Source organism: Labrus mixtus, chromosome 4 (genome assembly GCF_963584025.1).
Source record: "Labrus mixtus chromosome 4, fLabMix1.1, whole genome shotgun sequence".
Taxonomy (NCBI): Eukaryota; Metazoa; Chordata; class Actinopteri; order Labriformes; family Labridae; genus Labrus; species Labrus mixtus.
The window spans coordinates 18,707,949-18,726,471 of NC_083615.1; the positions used below are offsets into that span (position 1 = coordinate 18,707,949).

The 18,523-nt window shown below is 44.3% G+C and overlaps 3 protein-coding genes across 4 annotated transcripts in view; 1 reads left to right on the plus strand and 2 right to left on the minus strand.

The window, feature by feature from the left end:
- Window positions 1-11,787, minus strand: part of ankrd27 (ankyrin repeat domain 27 (VPS9 domain)) — a 138,522-nt gene extending 126,735 nt beyond the window's left edge. The window contains exon 1 of the mRNA XM_061037067.1: window positions 11,654-11,787. The gene's annotated coding sequence lies outside the window, so the exon portion shown is untranslated. The remainder of the gene's footprint in view (window positions 1-11,653) is intronic.
- On the minus strand, window positions 2-2,778 carry pdcd2l (programmed cell death 2-like). The gene is made up of 2 exons (XM_061037093.1): window positions 2,214-2,778; window positions 2-1,811 (listed from the first exon to the last, which is right to left on the minus strand). The coding sequence occupies exons 1-2, from the start codon at window positions 2,686-2,688 to the stop codon at window positions 1,201-1,203; spliced, it is 1,086 nt and encodes a 361-aa protein (XP_060893076.1). The 5' UTR covers window positions 2,689-2,778; the 3' UTR covers window positions 2-1,200.
- amfra (autocrine motility factor receptor a) lies at window positions 3,248-18,043 on the plus strand. 2 transcript variants are annotated; one of them, XM_061037076.1, is made up of 13 exons: window positions 3,248-4,005; window positions 4,532-4,624; window positions 4,819-4,983; window positions 5,345-5,497; window positions 6,024-6,064; window positions 6,153-6,285; window positions 6,470-6,603; window positions 6,696-6,806; window positions 6,896-7,089; window positions 10,416-10,519; window positions 10,603-10,737; window positions 10,858-11,138; window positions 17,657-18,043. In XM_061037076.1, the coding sequence occupies exons 1-13, from the start codon at window positions 3,733-3,735 to the stop codon at window positions 17,661-17,663; spliced, it is 1,824 nt and encodes a 607-aa protein (XP_060893059.1). In that variant the 5' UTR covers window positions 3,248-3,732; the 3' UTR covers window positions 17,664-18,043. The 2 variants fall into 2 exon arrangements, with proteins under 2 accessions (XP_060893059.1, XP_060893058.1); XM_061037075.1 differs by lacking the exon at window positions 17,657-18,043 and adding an exon at window positions 13,498-14,275 and having other exon boundaries at window positions 3,249-4,005.
- Window positions 18,044-18,523: the final 480 nt, after the last annotated feature.

The window sequence follows — 18,523 nt, forward strand, 5'->3', positions numbered from 1 at the left end:
GTGTGAGTTGTAAAATACTTTATTCGTGCAAACAGTCGGCAGAAATGATGCATCACGGCTGGAATTGAGACGTCAGCACAAATTTTAAACTATCCTCCATTTCGAGTCATCCAACCACCTTCAGTCCTCAGAGCTGTGACACCTTTCATAAGGAAGCTAAGAGTTTGAGGAGGATCAGGCCATATGTAAAGATTTATTTGAGGTCTTTTCTAGTGTTGCAATGTCTTGATAAAAAAAAAAAAAAAAATTAAACATTCAATTAAATATATGTCAGCCTGTGCAGCAGGCAATGCAGGTTAACATAATAGACTTCCTTCAAGAGAAAGGCAGTGATACAAACAGAAGACAACTCCCACCTGAACCATCGGCTACACCTGTTCCATGATGACCTCATCTCCATCCAAAGAAATGGGGAAATTACCATCCATGATGATACACAGGCCTTGTTAAAAGGAAGAATGTGCTACATGTTCCACATAAATATATCATAAATCCAGTCTATCCTGTGTAAATGTCTCTCTGAGTCATGACTGTCTACAATGAGTGAGAAGCTCGAGTCCCGCTGGCTGTGTTGTTGTCAGAGTCGTGTTTACATGGACGGGACGGCCGGCTCCTCACCTTGAGTATAAAAGCTGTTTTAGTCAAGGACTAGAGAGAAGAAGAACATACTCACTGATTATTTGGATGTTAGTAAGAGTTTTTAGATCACGTTGATTCTGTGTCAATTTACATGAAATGTGAAGCTAAGAGCTAACATTAGCATGTTAACACAACAATGCAGGACACAGGTGATTGCAACTCGAGGAAAGGACAATTTTATCCGCCACCTGCGCTAAATTCCATCGTGCGAACACGAGTAGAGGGGGGTTGGAGGTGTGTCTCTGGAGGAGAGCGGAGGCTTCAGTATGGAGGAGGTGTGGCCAAACAGCAGTTTGTTTTGGTTTCATGCTGGAGCTCAAGGGCGACATCTACTGGATCAAAAAGTCACACATTCTTAATTTAAAATAAACTATTTCCATGCAAACTGCAAGAAAAGACTTTCATCGCTGAACGACTGATCATTTCTTTGAATCATCAGCGTCCACGTCAGCATCTTAAACATGTTTTTAATCCGATGGGCAGATCCCAGTTCAGATCTAAGAACCTGCTGAGGTAAAGCGTTGCCCCCTCAATGCTCTCTGGAGTATAAATACGGTTGAGTTATTTAAAGAGCTGCTGGTCGGGGTCCGTCTGAACGAAGCAGAACTCCTCCATAGCTGATTTCGATCCAGTCGTCCAGCAGCTGTTTGTGCAGGTGTAAACCAGCACCGTCCCAAACTCCAGCTCCGCCTCCACGCCGCTGTCCCCCCTCTGCAGCAGACTGACCAGAGCCGGCATCAGCTGTAGCTCAAACGTCCGTGATCCTCCACAGCAGCCGCACGCCGACACTACCTGTGCCATGTTGGACGGCGGCTCGGCGATGAAGAGCGGTTTGCCTCCTCGACAGTAACGCATTATCTGCTGCGGACACAGAGAGATCTTCTTCATGAACCTGGAGAAGACAGCGTCTCCGTGTCGGGCTTTCGTCTTCTCATACTTCTCCTCGCCGCCTTTGCCCTCGCCGCCGCCGTCCAGCTCTCCCACCGCCACCCCTTCTCTCCTCTCGTACTCTCTGAGCAGCCGCTGAGCATGCCGTAGGTCGTCTTCCTCTCCGAACAGATCGGACTCCTCCACCACACTGATGAAGAATGGGCGGAGGACGGGAACATCCTCCTGACGCTCTCCCAAACTGAGGTCCTGGAGCTGGGAGCTGACGTCAGTCTCATGGGCAGCTGTGAAGAAAGAAAGAAATCTAAATAACCTTAAAAAAGCTTCTCTAACAGAAAAACAAGACCGTTTCAGTTAAAACGTAGAAGAAGAATATGTTCAGGGGTTTGTTACGGTGAACTGCAGGGTGGTTTCTTTGGAATTAAGAGGTTCTTAAAGAAAATATTTTTTGACCTCTTTCTCTAAATTAGAGGGGACAGCATTTTAAAATGTAAGCCTTCTTTTTTTTCCATAAATGGTCTAAATAATTGACAAGGCAAAGACTGTTTTTACAAATTGCTTCAGTCAGTAACTTAATGATCATTTGGATCCATAAGTATGTAAATATTTTGGTTTGGTCTGGTTGGACCCTAAACTTTACCTTCTTCGTTGAGTTATTGCTATTATACTTAGATACAAATATTTACCCTGTGCCTCAGGAGCTGCTGCTGCCTCCTTTTGGATCTCCTTTTTCATACCTCCTCCCCAGTCTTCTTCATCCTCCATCCCCCAGTCATCAGCGGTGTCACACCAGTCAGTGGCCGCCAGAGGAGCCTCCTGAGCCGGGTCGGGCCGGCTGGCTGTCCCCGCTGACTCCGCCTCCAGACACTGAGAGCGGAGGACCCTCCAACTGTCTGACCTGCCGCTGCACTCCACACCTGGGCACGCCAACAGGTGGAGGTTTCTGTGGTAGGGGGAGGCCTCCAGGGGGCAGTACACCTGCACCACATGTGCCAACGGGGCTCCGCAGCGACCACAGCGGGTAGACTGTGGAGAGATGCCCGGTAACCAGTCCGGCGGACCCCCGACCTTGTTGGTCAGGTATGAGGACTGGTATCTTTTAGAGTCCAGCTGTCCATCACACACACCGATCAAAGTAACCTCCTCAGGTCGTGAAGCCATCTCTCACATGTTGACAACGCCGACAGGAAGTGCACGTTATCGTCAGTGGTCCGTCATCAAAACATTTCCGCAACCTGGAATGGGAATAAAAGTCATAAAACCAGACCTAGAGTATTATTAATGTGATTAAAGAAATAAAACATCTAGTTGTATAAAATTCTACAGAGATAAAGACGTCACACAATGTTTAACTTACATGTAAAAAATGTACACTGCTTGAAAAAGGTTCCTACCGGAAGTCCTCACTTTAGTCGCATTTTTTCCCAAAACTTTTTCTTGAGAAAGTTTTTTTCGTTCTTTATTCAATTATGAATAGGTGTTTAAACTGTTGTATATTTGATAAATTACTTCAAGCAGAATATTTAGATGATAAAATAGAAATATAGCAAGCAAACTGACCAGTAAAAACGATACAAAAATATTAAAAAAACGTCAATAAATTAAAATATATATGTGTATGTATATTATTTTTTAAAGACATCTTTTAAGAAAAGCTTAATTTTTATTTCAAATATCCATCGACAAATAAAGTTTATTTAAAAAAACAACGCCAAAACAAATTCACCGGAAGTTGCGTTGCTCTCCGAACGTGATGATGCTGCTGATGTCTCTGACAGCTAAGCGGAGCTACAAGACTTATATCTGTTCTTTATGTCGTATGTTAGGTTTTTCTAAATGATTGAAATAATGGTACAAAAAGTGAACTATTTATTTAATTTAAAACGTAACATTTAGTCTTTACCGTGACTGAAATGAGCCAATACGAGACACGAGAGTTACCGTCAGTGTTGAACGTCCACAGCTGATTTGATAATATAAAACAAGATAGGGATGATTTGGAAAGATACTGTAACACAAAGTCATTATTTATTTGACTATTTTTATAAATTGGATAATAATAGCTCCAAAAGAGGCCAACCTAAGCAGAGCATATGAGGTCTAATCAGTGTAAACAAAGCGTTGTTGTTGTTGTTGTTGTTACGTAACAGTGTAAACCACTGTGATCATCAGTGTTAACACGGGCAGCTCTACACCACCACCATCATGCCTTTTGTGTTTCTGGAGCGGTTCCCCTGGCCCAGTTTACAGACGTACACTGCGCTCAGTGCTGCCCTGCTGGTCGGGACCGTCCTGACCGTCTGCTCCTCCTCCTCCTCCTCCTCCTCCTCCTCCTCCGACTCCAGCAGCCCGGAGGAGAGCCTTAGCGACCCGGCCCACAGCAGCTCCAGGATCGGCCGCTACATCCGGGACGGCGGGTATGGAGATGTGGCTGCAGATGTCCTGCTGCACCTGCTCACTGACAGTGTCTTTGTTTGGGTGAGTTCAGACTAAGAGCGGTGTTAAAAATGAATAGATAGATCAGCCTTTCCTGAGTCTGATGGGCACAAACCAAGACATGGCTCTCATCAGTCCTGAAGGTAGCAGTCTGTACTTCTGGATGTCTGTACTTTTGTATAGTATAGCGAATGTTTTATATAATTAAAAATGAACACACATTTTTAAACAGTTTAGAAACAGTACAGATATCAGTGACAGGCAGATACGGTATGAACAGCATGGGGCCTAACACAGAGCCTTGAGGAGTCCCACAAGAAACCTTATTATATATTATATCAATATTGATATGTGTCATCAAGGTAACTTTTCATCCACGAGTATGCTAACCCTCTTGTTCCGTATTACATAAACGGCACTGTGAGCTCAATTAACAGCTTGTGTGTGTGTGTGTGTGTGTGTGTGTGTGTGTGTGTGTGTGTGTGTGTGTGTGTGTGTGTGTGTGTGTGTGTGTGTGTGTGTGTGTGTGTGTGTGTGTGTGTGTGTGTGTGTGTGTGTGTGTGTGTAGGTAATGGTGAACACGGTCTGCTGTGTCCTGCTGCTGATTGCCAAACTCATCCAGTGTGTGGTGTTCGGACCGCTCCGTGTCAGCGAGAAACAGGTCTGTGTTTGTCTTTCTCCGAGTATGTCAGCTTCTCACCCGGATCAAAACTTTCAATTCGAGATAAAGAGTCACTGAGTACAATTCAAACACCGCAGAACAAACGTGTAAATATGGAACTAATATTCAGAGATAGGTTTAAATCCAAATGAAAACTCCTGGAATGATCATTTTCCTTTTCTGTCCCTCTGCAGCATTTGAAGGACAAGTTCTGGAACTTCGTCTTCTACAAGTTCATCTTTGTATTCGGCGTCCTGAACGTCCAGACGGTGGACGAGGTGGTGATATGGTGGCTCTGGTTCGCCGCCCTGGTCTTCCTCCATCTCCTGGTCCAGCTCTGCAAAGACCGCTTTGAATATGTAACGTTTGTTAAAATCATACAGGAGTATCACATGATCACAGCGTTTATATTATATCAGCATTTTTATGTGAAGCTAATATTTTTTAAAGTACAAGTCTGAGGGGGATGCGCGGGAACCATGTATGTCATTCCCCTCTCTCTCCCTGATTTCTGACTCTATCCACTGTCCTATCTCTACATTAAAGGCACAAAAAGCCAAAAAATAAAAAAGATTAATCACGATTAGAATTAAAAAAAAAAAAAAAAAAAAAGGACAAGTCTGAGAAGTTTATGCCAAGTTGAACTTTCAAAGTGTCTGACAACATTCCTTAAAGGAACCCCCTAGTTTTGTCACAGATTTTGTGTGTGTTTTCCTGCAGCTGTCCTTCTCCCCGACGACTCCCCCGTCCAGCCACGCGCGGGTCATTCTGCTCCTGGTGGTGCTGCTGTTGTGCTGCGGGGGTTTGGCGACCCTCTGCAGCCGCCTGGCTCGCAGTCAAGGCCGACACGCCGCCGCTTTCATGGCTGCCGAGGTGGGACACTCTCTCTCTCTCAGTAGGGCTGGTTAAAAAAATCGATTCATCAATGCATTGCAATTATTATTTTCCCAATTCAGGGAAATCCTGAGGTCGTTTTTTTTTTCGTTGTAATGACACCCCTCTCCACTAGGGGGCACTGTGGGTGCTGTGAATTCAAGTCAGGCATCATTTTGCACTTCAGATCATAGTGTACTTCACGTTTTATTCTTTGTTTATTAAAGAATAATGCAATGCTAAAATACATTTTTGTTTTAAACTAATACAAACACATAATTATTTAACAAACATAAGAAGGTACTGTGAGTAGTTATCTCGGTATTTCTCTCACCTATGTGTAATATTGAATCGATATCAAAGCATAATGATCAATATCGAATCGATATCGAATCGAATGGTGACCCAAAGAATCAAAAACAAATGGAATTGTGAGGTTGTGGACAATACCCAGCTGTGTCTCTCAGACACATGCTCTGAAAGTCTTCACACCTGTTGATGTGTTCTGTTTCTGTCTGTGTTTCAGTGCATGCTGGTGACCGTCAGGACCACACATGTCATGTTTCGGTGAGTGACATAAACATTCCTCTCTCGTCTCGTTTGTCGCTCTGAGAGAAGATTTTAGTGTAAATCTGTTTGTCGTCTTTCACTGCAGGTACTCCATCCACCTGTGGGACGTGAACCAGGTGGGCAGCTGGGACAATAAGTCCTCGTACACTTACTACACCGACCTGCTGATGGAGTTGCTGTTTTTAGGCCTCGACCTGCTGCATCACATCCACATGCTGGTCAGTCTAAAGGAGACATAATTCAGTCTCACATTTAACAGTCTTATCACTATTGATCTTTTCTCTAAGTGGCTGAAGGTGAGTTCAGTCATCGTTGAATCTGGTCAGGTTTATTTTACACTGACTGTGTTTACGTGGACTCGAGGATCCCAGTTTGAATTTTTCCTCGTCTCGTCCGTCTCAGCTCTTCAGTAACATCTGGCTCTCCATGGCGAGTCTGGTGATCTTCATGCAGCTCCGTTTCCTCCTCCTGGAGGTTCAGAAGAGAATCCGCCGCCACCAAAACTACCTGCGAGTCCTCCGCAACATGGAGACCCGGTCAGTGTCACAGAGCCGTCTCTCAGTCCATTTCTTAGACGTGCTGTGTTGAAGTTGGAGCTGATTGAACCTGATGTTTTATCGTCTTTCAGGTTCTCTGTGGCGTCCGCGGATGAACTGGCAGCCAATAACGATGACTGTGCGATCTGCTGGGATGTGATGAGCTCAGCCCGGAGGTTGCCCTGTGGTCACCTTTTCCACAGGTCAGTGTGTGTGTGTGTGATTATGTGACTGTGATGAAGAACTCCATCATTTAAGATGTTTGAGTCACTGAGTGTTTCTGTGTCCTCAGCTCGTGTCTGCGCTCCTGGCTGGAACAGGACACGTCTTGTCCAACGTGTCGGATGTCTCTGAACATCGGGGAAGGACGTGAAGGTCACACAGAGCGGGAGAACAGGGAGGCCGCCGCTGAAAACATGGCCGCCGGCCCAGGGGTCGAAGCTCAGCTGCACCTCAACCAGCTCAACCACTTCTTCCACTTTGATGGTGAGACATGTGACCAGTGACAGAGAGAGACTCCACAACATTTATCTGATATATGGAGTCCCTTTAGAGCAGTGGTTCTCAAACTATGGTACGTGTACCACCAAGTGGTACGTGGGCTCCCTGTGGTGGTACGCAAAGAAATCTCCACAATATAAAAAACAAACCCGTTCAACATAAAACGTCAATATTTTTTGTCGTACTCTTATCTTATCTGTCTTGTATCTATTGAGTTGTATTTACAGTGGGTACGGAAAGTATTCAGACCCCTTTACATTTTTCACTCTTTGTTTCATTGCAGCCATTTGCTAAAATCAAAAAAGTTCATTTTATTTCTCATTAATGTAAACTCAGCACCCCATCTTGACAGAAAAAAAACAGAAATGTAGAAATTTTTGCAAATTTATTAAAAAAGAAAAACTGAAATATCACATGGTCATAAGTATTCAGACCCTTTGCTGTGACACTCATATTTAACTCACATGCTGTCCATTTCTTCTGATCCTCCTTGAGATGGTTCTGCTCCTTCATTGGAGTCCAGCTGTGTTTAATTAAACTGATTGGACTTGATTAGGAAAGGCACACACCTGTCTATATAAGACCTTACAGCTCACGGTGCATGTCAGAGCAAATGAGAATCATGAGGTCGAAGGAACTGCCCAAGGAGCTCAGAGACAGAATTGTGGCAAGGCACAGATCTGGCCAAGGTTACAAAAGAATTTCTGCAGCACTCAAGGTTCCTAAGAGCACAGTGGCCTCCATAATCCTTAAATGGAAGAAGTTTGGGACGACCAGAACTCTTCCTAGACCTGGCCGTCCAGCCAAACTGAGCAATCGTGGGAGAAGAGCCTTGGTGAGAGAGGTAAAGAAGAACCCAAAGATCACTGTGGCTGAACTCCAGAGATGCAGTAGGGAGATGGGAGAAAGTTCCACAAAGTCAACTATCACTGCAGCCCTCCACCAGTCGGGGCTTTATGGCAGAGTGGCCCGACGGAAGCCTCTCCTCAGTGCAAGACATATGAAAGCCCGCATAGAGTTTGCCAAAAAACACATGAAGGACTCCCAGACTATGAGAAAGAAGATTCTCTGGTCTGATGAGACGAAGATTGAACTTTTTGGCTTTAATTCTAAGCGGTATGTGTGGAGAAAATCAGGCACTGCTCATCACCTGCCCAATACAATCCCAACAGTGAAACATGGTGGTGGCAGCATCATGCTATGGGGGTGTTTTTCAGCTGCAGGGACAGGACGACTGGTTGCAATTGAAGGAAAGATAAATGCGGCCAAGTACAGAGATATCCTGGAAGAAAACCTCTTCCAGAGTGCTCAGGACCTCAGACTGGGCCGAAGGTTCACCTTCCAACAAGACAATGACCCTAAGCACACAGCTAAAATAACAAAGGAGTGGCTTCGGAACAACTCTGTGACCATTCTTGACTGGCCCAGCCAGAGCCCTGACCTAAACCCAATTGAGCATCTCTGGAGAGACCTGAAAATGGCTGTCCACCAATGTTCATCATCCAACCTGACAGAACTGGAGAGGATCTGCAAGGAAGAATGGCAGAGGATCCCCAAATCCAGGTGTGAAAAACTTGTTGCATCATTCCCAAGAAGACTCATGGCTGTACTAGCTCAAAAGGGTGCTTCTACTCAATACTGAGCAAAGGGTCTGAATACTTATGACCATGTGATATTTCAGTTTTTCTTTTTTAATGACTTTGCAAAAATTTCTACATTTCTGTTTTTTTTTCTGTCAAGATGGGGTGCTGAGTTTACATTAATGAGAAATAAAATGAACTTTTTTGATTTTAGCAAATGGCTGCAATGAAACAAAGAGTGAAAAATGTAAAGGGGTCTGAATACTTTCCGTACCCACTGTATATCAAATGTGTTTTCCCCTCTAAATTAATCTAGTTTTTGCAACAAACAACTTTAATCTGCTCAATGTATGCTCGCACGCGCACAGACATAAACAACAACAGGAGTACACCTCACATTTTGAAAAGTTCCACTCGATATTCCGTTATAGTTCAGTACTGAAAGAACAGCAAGCAGCTGTAGACCTACATTAACAGAATATCTGTTAATGTAGGTCTACATTAACAGATATTCTGTTATTTATTGGAGTTCAGCACACACACAGCAAGCAGCTGTACATTTTATGGAGAAGCTTCAGTTTTGATGCATGTACGGACAGCGGACCTTATCGCTCCCCCTCCCTCTATCGCTTTCTCTCTGTAGCTCTGAAGCTGATGTGATTCTGCTCTCTTTTGCTGTCTTAACACTCCGTAGGAGTCGAGAGGGATTTTTTTTAAAAAGGCAGTTTTGTTGATGTTGAACGCAGAGAGAATAAAGCAGCGCTGTTTGCACCGAGCCTGCGGAGCGTGCGTCTGCACTCTCTCGCGCGCTCCCTCTCTCTCTCTCAGGCACGCAGCAATTTTATGAATAAATGAAAAATTAAATAAGAACAAGTCGGAAATATACTTGGGCCCAGGTATCGTGTTTGTGTACAAACACTGGAGACTAAATATTTCCAAACAGGTTGTTGGTATAAAGTTGTCATTTTTATTGTGCTGCACTTTTGTGTGTGCAAGTTCTAGTGCTAGCCCTTAGTAGTCCTACAGTGTGTCTGCCAGCAGTCAATAATAAATAATATTCTTTTTATGAATATATTTGCCTCCTGTGTAAAATGTGTGTAGAAATAGGCCTACAGTGTATTTTAACATCTACCATAATGGTGGTACTTGGAGAGCCAAATATTTTCGGAGGTGGTACGCAGTCTAAAAAGTTTGAGAACCACTGCTTTAGAGGGATAGAGTCTGGTACAAAATGTTTCCTGTAAAACAAACAGTCAATACAAAAACAGCTGAAGCATGGAGGGCGAGTAATGCATCAACAGAAATCTAACTAGTGACTGTTTAGATGAACGTTGAGGTTAAAAATCTAAATTAAAAACTCAAATTGGAGGAGTTTCTGCTTTTCCTCTCTGTGACTTTAATAAGGTGGCTCATCATGGATTTGGGTTTTCACGGGCGATGACTGACTCAGCTGACCTGATCTCCTCGAGCAGATTGTTCCACACAGAAAACACTCTATCATGCACAAACAGATCAATGCTAGACGTTTCAGGGAAACTTCAAACTCTTCATCTGAACGATGTTTGAAATATCTACGGTTTAAATTAATAAATGAATCTCTTTTTACGTCTCTTGAGGGCTGAGTTTTTAAAGATCTCAGTTCGCTGCTGTGATTTACTTCCAGACTTTTTTAATGTGTGATACTTTCTTTACTTCCTGTTTCCACTCTCTGACCTCGTTATGTGTTCCCAGGTTCTCGTATTGCCAGCTGGTTGCCCAGTTTCTCAGTGGAAGTCATGACAGCCACTAACTTTTTGGGCCTCGCACCACCCGACGTGTCTCAGATCAACCCGATGGTGAGTGAACAGGACGGGGCGATGTTTTGAATCTTAAACCGGCCCTCATGTTCTTACAGAGAAAATGTGTGCGTGTGTTTCAGGCTCAGCAGATCCACGAGATGTTCCCTCAGGTTCCCCTCCCGCTCATCCTGCAGGACCTGGAGATCACCCGCTCCGTCGAGGTCACCACAGACAACATCCTGGAGGGGCGGATCCAGACTGCCGGCCCACCACTGGTCAGTCTCAGAGAATGCAAAGAGGGGAACTGAACAAAATGTGTCTGTAGCACTGAGAGTTCCCCGGCAATGCTTGTCCTGTTGTCCTAATGTTTTAAAATACATTTCCTCTCTCGTCAGGTGTTCGAGCGCCCGCTCATACAGGTCACCCCTCCACCTGAGGACGAGGGCGGAGCCAGCAGTGAGTCAGAGCAGGAAGAGGATGACGAGTGGGAGGACGAGTGGGTGGACGAGGAGGAAGACGAAGACGAGGAGGGAGACGAGGTGGAGGAAAAGAACGAGATGGAGGAGAAGCTGGAGGACGACGTGGAGGAGGAGGAGGTTCAGTTTTGTACGTCCACGGAGCGACGGCAGAAGCTGCTGCTGCAGAGGAAGCAGGAGCTGCTGCAGCGAGCGCGCAGGTAATGAAAACATCACAACTTACCCTGTTTCTATGTGTCCTTCTTTTCTATCACTTCCACTCCAGAGAGACACTGAGGAGGCTTATCTACGGTGCACCTAAAGGGACAAAATAGCTTTAAGATTAATCACGATTAAAATACATTTAAGTTTTAATTTCAGACCTGAAGTGTACAGTGATGTAAACTGCAGTTCCTCAAGCTGCCACTAGAGGCTGTTTCCAAAAATGTGTAAATCCAAAGCAGCAAACTACGGTGTTGAAAAATCCTGCAGTTCCTTGGGTGTCCACTAGAGGCTGGCTGCAGAAGCACAGGAAGTCACATACACACCCATTTATAAACAGCCTGTTTTTACAGCAGAGATTAACATGTTTACAGCCTGGTTCAAAAAAGCAAATAGGTCTAATTAGCTCATGTCTCGATCGACACACACTGTACGGGGGGTGAATGTTTTGATGACTCATCAGTTTTGATTTGATGAAGGATAAGAGTTATTCACAATAAGGCGTGTAGCTGACCTGATTGACAGGTGGGCGCGGTGTAACGGTTTGTCAGGAGTCTTCAAACCTGCCTCAGCTCCAGCTCTCAGCCTGTCGTTAGGTTGACTGAATGTTAGACTGAGACAGCATTTCCAGCATGGAGACCGCCATCGATGGGACTCCAGCGCCCCCTGCAGGAACAGATGGGTGACGCTACTCAGGCTTCAAACATTCACATTTAGAATCAGAAATCCCGACTCTACCTGATGAGCTGCAAAGTTTCACACAGTGGTGATTATTCTGCTGCAGAAGAAGAACGGAGCTCCTCCGCCACGTCTGCATCATTTAAGGAATAAAATATCTCTCCACTCAGCATCAAAGATTCTTTTTCAATCTTCTCTGGGCTCCGTTCAAAAGTCGTTCCTGCTGTTTTTTTTAACGTGTTGTAACTGCGTCTCTCGTCCTGAGCTCACAGCTGCAGACGCTCATTAGCTCTGACATTAACGGTGCTCAGAGCCGAGGCGCCATTAGAGAAACCACGGCAGAGTTTTTAAGTGAAACGCCAGAGATTCTGCACGTTTAAAGCCCATTTACTCGAAACCACCTGCACATCACTGCTGAGTGTCTATGAATCACAGCAGCCGTTTGTAGATTTACCTCCTCGCTCTGTCGATCACCTCGCAGAGATGTGACCGTGTGCAGGTAGATAACCCATCAGAGCGAGCGTGCTGCTCTGTCACAGTTTCCTCACATTAACAGAAGTTTTTACTTCAGTCTGACAGCTTTTTAAATCCATTTTCATAGATCTGCGTTCCTGACTAGACATTTTTATTTTGTCTTCTCCTTTATGGCTCCTTTCCTCACTGTTGTGTTCTCTTACGGTTTTATTTTGATGGTTTCTTCTTGTTCTAAACGTTCTCTAGAAAGTACCTGGATCTATTGTTACGATCATGACACCGTGGTTACAGAGTAATAGAGCTTTTTTGGGCCATCCATCATTGGACCGGGCTGCACGGCCCTGCAGTGATTAGCGAGGAGGTTCCTTTATTTGATCATGTTTATAAAAGCCTGAAGTTAAATTAGTGTTTTTGTCAATGGAGTCTGGTTTGTTTGTAGAGAGTGATGCAACAGCTGATTCTGGGTTTCTCTGTAAAATGTAAAGCTCTCTCTCTCTCTGCAGGGATCCTTTCTGTGATGCTGTTAGACACTTAGAAAAACAATGGGAGCCTGTCAGGGACAAAAAGAATGACTTTGAATGGACAAAACGTTTCCTTACTTCCGGCTGAATCATTGTAGTCTGCAGCTATTAGTCATTTCAAACCCAGAATTATTGGATCATATTTGAATATTTATGTGAATTTCCAATAAAAAGCCTTTCACTGACTTTTTAATTTAAAATGTCTGCGGGAAGTAACAACAAAGATCTGGGACAAAACGACAAAGTAGAACAGACATCATTTAGCAGCTCTGATGTCTATTGAATTTATTCTATTGTGCACTTTAGTAAATTAGGTGGTTCAAATCCTGGTCTGACAGGAGCCTCTCTGTGTGGAGTTTGCACGTTCTCCCCGTCCATGTGTGGGTTCTCTCCGGGTACTCCGTCTTCTTCCTACAGTCCAAAGACATGCTCGTTAGGTTAACTGCTGACTCTAAATTGTCTGTAGGTGAGAATGTGAGTGTGGCTGGTTGTTTGTCTCTGTGATTGGCTGGTGAACAGTCCAGGGTGTAACCCAGCCTCTCGCCCAATCACAGCTGGGATCAGCTCCAGCCCCCTGTGACCCTGAAATGGGAACGGGACAAGCGGTATGGATAATGGGTGGATGGACTTTACATTATTTACTCCTTTCTGTCTTCTCCTCTGATGTTCCCTCTCCTCTCTGCAGAGACTTTCTGAGCAGGAGCACGAGATCGACCACGGGGAACATGGACGCCTCAGACAGGGACACTTCCACCTCCGACCCTCTCACCCTGAGACGAGAAACACTAGTGGCCGCAGCAGAACGGCGCCTGCAGTCAGCCTGACTCCGCCCACTGAGCAGGACAGGAAACTGGCCGAGCTTTTTACTGACTGCGTTACAAACTACTGGTCCTACTGGTCTGCTTCGTCTTCTGCCGATGACAGTGTTAGAAAAAACAAACGCTTTTATTACCTGATGATTGAAAAACATCACTTTTAACAGGTGAGGCTGCTTCCAGGTGCTAAACGGATCCCTCAAGACGAGGAGCTTCTGATCCACATGCTGCAGTTTGCCCGTAAGAATTAGAAAAGCGATATTTTTTATAGCGTATTGTTGAAGATTTGAAAGTAGATATTTAGGAGGAATGAACTCAGACTACCTGTTGAACGATGTGTTCAGGTAACAATGGGGTTGGAAATGTAGCAGCCTGATGCAGGTTAACCACACTCCTTTTTTAAGCCCCTCCCACACGTGGACTTTCTCTGCTCGAACAGTCCGTCTTGATGAGTCAGATTTGTTTGTTTTATGTTTCTCTCTCTTAACGTCTGCTCGCTCGTCCGCCCTGCTCCTGTTTACACATTTCTATCCAAAGTTTAACAATTTAAAAGAGAAAAGACTGAAACGAGTTTTGTAAAAAATAAATCATAATGAAGACGACAGTTTGACGGCTGCAGCTGGAACCAATAAATAAATAAATAAATAATCATAATGTTTTGTTTTTAATCCGTCTTTTTCTTCTTCCTGGTGAATTTCTTTTTATAGAAATGAGACAAACACATGTAACTTGCGCTCCCCATGTACAGAGGCTGTAGTCCTCATTGTAGCGGCCGTGGGTTCGAATCCGACCTCGGCCCCGACCTCGACCTTTGCTGTATGTCACACACACACACACACACCAATATTTCACCTTTCATTTTTTTAGCAGGATATGACCGGCTAAAGTTACTGTTACCGGGTTTTTATCTACGATGAGGCTACGCTCTGAGAAAACCGGAGACTACAGAGTGCATCTTTGTTGAACATTAAGGATCAAAATATCAGCGAGTTTGGAGAGCACAGATCACACACTGATGAGTCAAAGTACACAAGTTTAAATGTAAAGATAGTCTCAGTCTTTCAGAACATACGGTTCTGTTTCCTGTGCTGCTGCCAGCCTCACGACCTCTTCGAGTGCATCGGAGTCTAATCGCTCGAGACGCTGTAAACTGTTCAATAAATCATTGTTCAGTCTTAATGAAGTCTCTCCTGATTGAAACACTTTACTGATATGTAAAATAAAGACACGTAACCATCAGCCAGTGAGGCGCTCCGTCATTAAAGGAGAGGGATTTGAGGACACATTAAAAGTTTTAAAGATCTCTGTTCTCCACAAGAACAAGAATAAATGTTTCATCTGTGGCCATCAGCCTCTTCTGTAATCAAACCCGCTCTGGACAAATCATAAATTCTTTATATGCATGAATCCCAAGTCGTTAAAATCTTCACTGACGCTCTTCAGGCTCCTGTAGTGTGAACGCTCACTCTCCTCCACACTTCCTGTTAGCAGCTGCAGCACTGAAACCCTATTACAGAAAACACAACAGAGGTTTAAAAACACATTCCGCTCTGTCAGATTGATGAGATTGATGTCAGACTGATATAGGGCGAGGACGGGATGTTTACGTTTCCTGTGTCGCCTCAGAATCCTCCAGGAGGAGCTGGAGAAGTTTGCTGGGGAGAGAGAAGTCTGGGTTGACTACCTGCGCTAGCTGCCACCGAGACCCGACCTCGGATTTGAGTGGCAGTCCTCCTGAAAATCTCAAGAGACTCTCAGGAGGGCGTCTGTTAAAACAACTAATGATAGTTCAAAAAGTGTTTATCTAATTCCAGTGTTAGAAAGTCTGCTGAAGGGACCTGTGTTAGGAGGCGTGAGACTGCGCCTGCTCAGGGATGTGTGTCGGTACTGCCTGGAGAAACTTTTGAAAAATTGCAGAAGGAGAAACACACACACCAATTTCACTGAGAAAAAGAGTGTTTCACGGAGCAGATATAGACAGTAGTGTTGAAGTACTCGAAGTCAGTCTCGGTCTCGTCTCAGAATCCAAAGCATTTTTACTCGGTCTTGTGTCGGTCTCGCCCTGCCTTGGTCTTGGTCTTGACTTGGTCTCGCCCTGCCTTGGTCTTGGTCTTGACTTGGTCTCTCCCTACCTTGGTCTTGGTCTTGTCTCGGAGCATTCTGGTCTCGGGTATGTCCTGGTCTAGGTTAGTGTGGTCTTGACACTAATAAACAGAGACAAAAGGCAATTACCTGGCCAGGTGTGATCAATCAACCTTCATTGGATAACAAAAAAAGTACTTTGAAGACCAAGGCATCAATAAAAACAACTTTTGTAACCCTTATACAAACCTCCCCTATCTATGTATTATATTAAAACTGTTTTAAATCAATAATAAAAACATGTATCATCATAATCCAGATACCTTTGTGGCTCTTTGATTTAGTTTCTCTTTCTTTCTTTTCTCATTATGCAGTTCGTCCTCCAGCCAGCAGGGGGCAGTCACTGCTCACTGTTCGTCTGCAGCTCGTCATGTTCTCTGCTCAAACAAGATCATATTTATGTGAATGCAGAGATGAGTGACTTTCTCTCTGCTCTCAGATGAAAATCTCTGCAGGGAACTCCACATCTTCATTTCTGATTATTATTATAATTATTATCATAGATGCTTTCGGGGAGAAATCTTTATCCTGCTCGTGAGAGGCTCGGACACAATCTGACTTACAGAACATTCAAAGCAGCAGTGAGAGAAGTCTTTAGGGGATACAACATGTCACTTATATCAGATTTAAACCATTTTAAAGGCAGGCTATAAAACTTTAGAGGAACAAAACTGTTAAATACACGTCAGAAAGGAGAAATCGTTACACCTGTCAATCAGGTCAGCTGCACGCCTTATTGTGAATAACTCTTATCCTTCATCAAATCAAAACGGATGAGTCATCAAAACATTCACCCCCCGTACAGTGTGTGTCGATCGAGACATGAGCTAATCACACCTATTTGTTTTTTTTAACCAGGCTGTAAACATGTTAATCTCTGCTGTAAAAACAGGCTTTTTAGAATGGGTGTGTATGTGACTTCCTGTGCTTCTGCAGCCAGCCTCTAGTGGACACTTGAGGAACTGCAGGAATGCTAGCTCTACAAACTGAGAAATGGTTGATTGTGCACTACACTATGTTCCAGAAGCTCTCTTAGCTTATCAAAGGAAGAATGTGTGACTTTTTGATCCAGTAGATGTCGCCCTTGAGCTCCAGCATGAAACCAAAACAAACTGCTGTTTGGCCACACCTCCTCCATACTGAAGCCTCCGCTCTCCTCCAGCGTACCACGTCCAACCCCCTTCCACTCGCGTTCGCATAAAGGAGTTTAGCACAAGAGGGGGACAAAATTGTCCTTTGCTCGAGCTGCAATCACCTGTGTCCTGTATTGTTGTGTCAGCATGCTAATGTTAGCGCTCTTTAGTTAGAATAATCATGATTTAAGACTCTTACTAACATCCAAATAATCAGTGTATCTTTTTCTTCTCTCTAGTCCTTGACTAAAACAGCTTTTATACTCAAGGGGAGGAGCCGGCCGTCCATGTAAACACGACTCTAACAACAACACAGCCAGCGGGACTCAAGCTTCTCACTCATTGTAGACAGTCATGAGTCAGTCATCAGTCTTGATTTCTGATATATTTATGTGTAACATGTCGCACATTCTTCCTTTAAACTAATGAATACACGTCTCTGTTTATCAGACAGCACTCAGCAGCATTTCCCTCAGAGTTCATTATTATTATTCAGAAAGCGCTTGAGTTTGTATTTGACACTAAACTGCAAAAGTGTTTACATTTAGCATTTCCTTAACCTGTAGCCACTCTCTGGCTCTGACCTTTTATCCAAATTGGATAAAACTCTCTCTTGGCCTTAACACATTTTTCCTGATAATTCCACATTTGCATACATTTATATTTCTTGCATGTTTGGAGCTCAGATCATCTTCCTGCACCTGACTCATTGACATGTTTGCAGCCATAATAAAATGACATTACTGTCGTTTAGGTCCTGAGACTCTACAGGTGTTAACTTTCCCATGCTCACCTGCTTATTATGTCTGGAGGAACTTGACTGACCACTGAGTCCTGATCTGTGCGGGGTTTATCAGACAGCTGGCAGCAGACTTCAGAGGTGGAAAGCCTCGCTGAAGGTGGAGAATCATGGAGCAGTTGATCTGAGCGACTCAGGGAGATTAGAGTCGAGCCGGAGGGTTCACGTGTTGTCTTTTCTCTGGACTCGTTGGTTTCAGCACTCCACCAAACGCACTTTGTTCTGCCTCTTCTGAGTCATGCGGCGGCTTTTTAGGATTCAGCCTGATGGTGAGCAGAGGTTCAAAGTGAAGAGCTGGCTGTGAGTGTTTGAAGTGAATAGAATAAACTAAAGACACTTTGACAGACGTGTTCTCTGAAGATGAACATACACACATTCATGGAAGGATTTATGAATGTGGGATTTGTTTCTCACACTGTTCGTTTGCAGTTCTCGGCTTCTGATGTGTCTGAATGTTTCAGTTTCACTTAGAAAACCTTAAATTTCCACTGAAAGGCCCCCTGCAGGCTGCAAACATATGAAAACATTTATTTATTTAAAGTTTGAGCAAGTAAATAAAAAGTCTGCTCCAGTGTTTCAGAATTCATAGTGCTGAGTAAAAAGGCAGCTTTACGTTCAGTATATATCAACACTATCCCTGTACACCGATGACACCTAACTGTTTGTCTAAATGATGTGGGGGTTTCCATGTCGGGGCCGGCCTGCACCTGTTCTCTGTCCATCCAACTAACGAGCTACCTGCGGAGGTGCGCTTGTGTGGGTGTGTAGCTGGCAAGATGTCACTTTTCCCTCCATGCCTAACCTGGCTAAGGGGAGCGGACG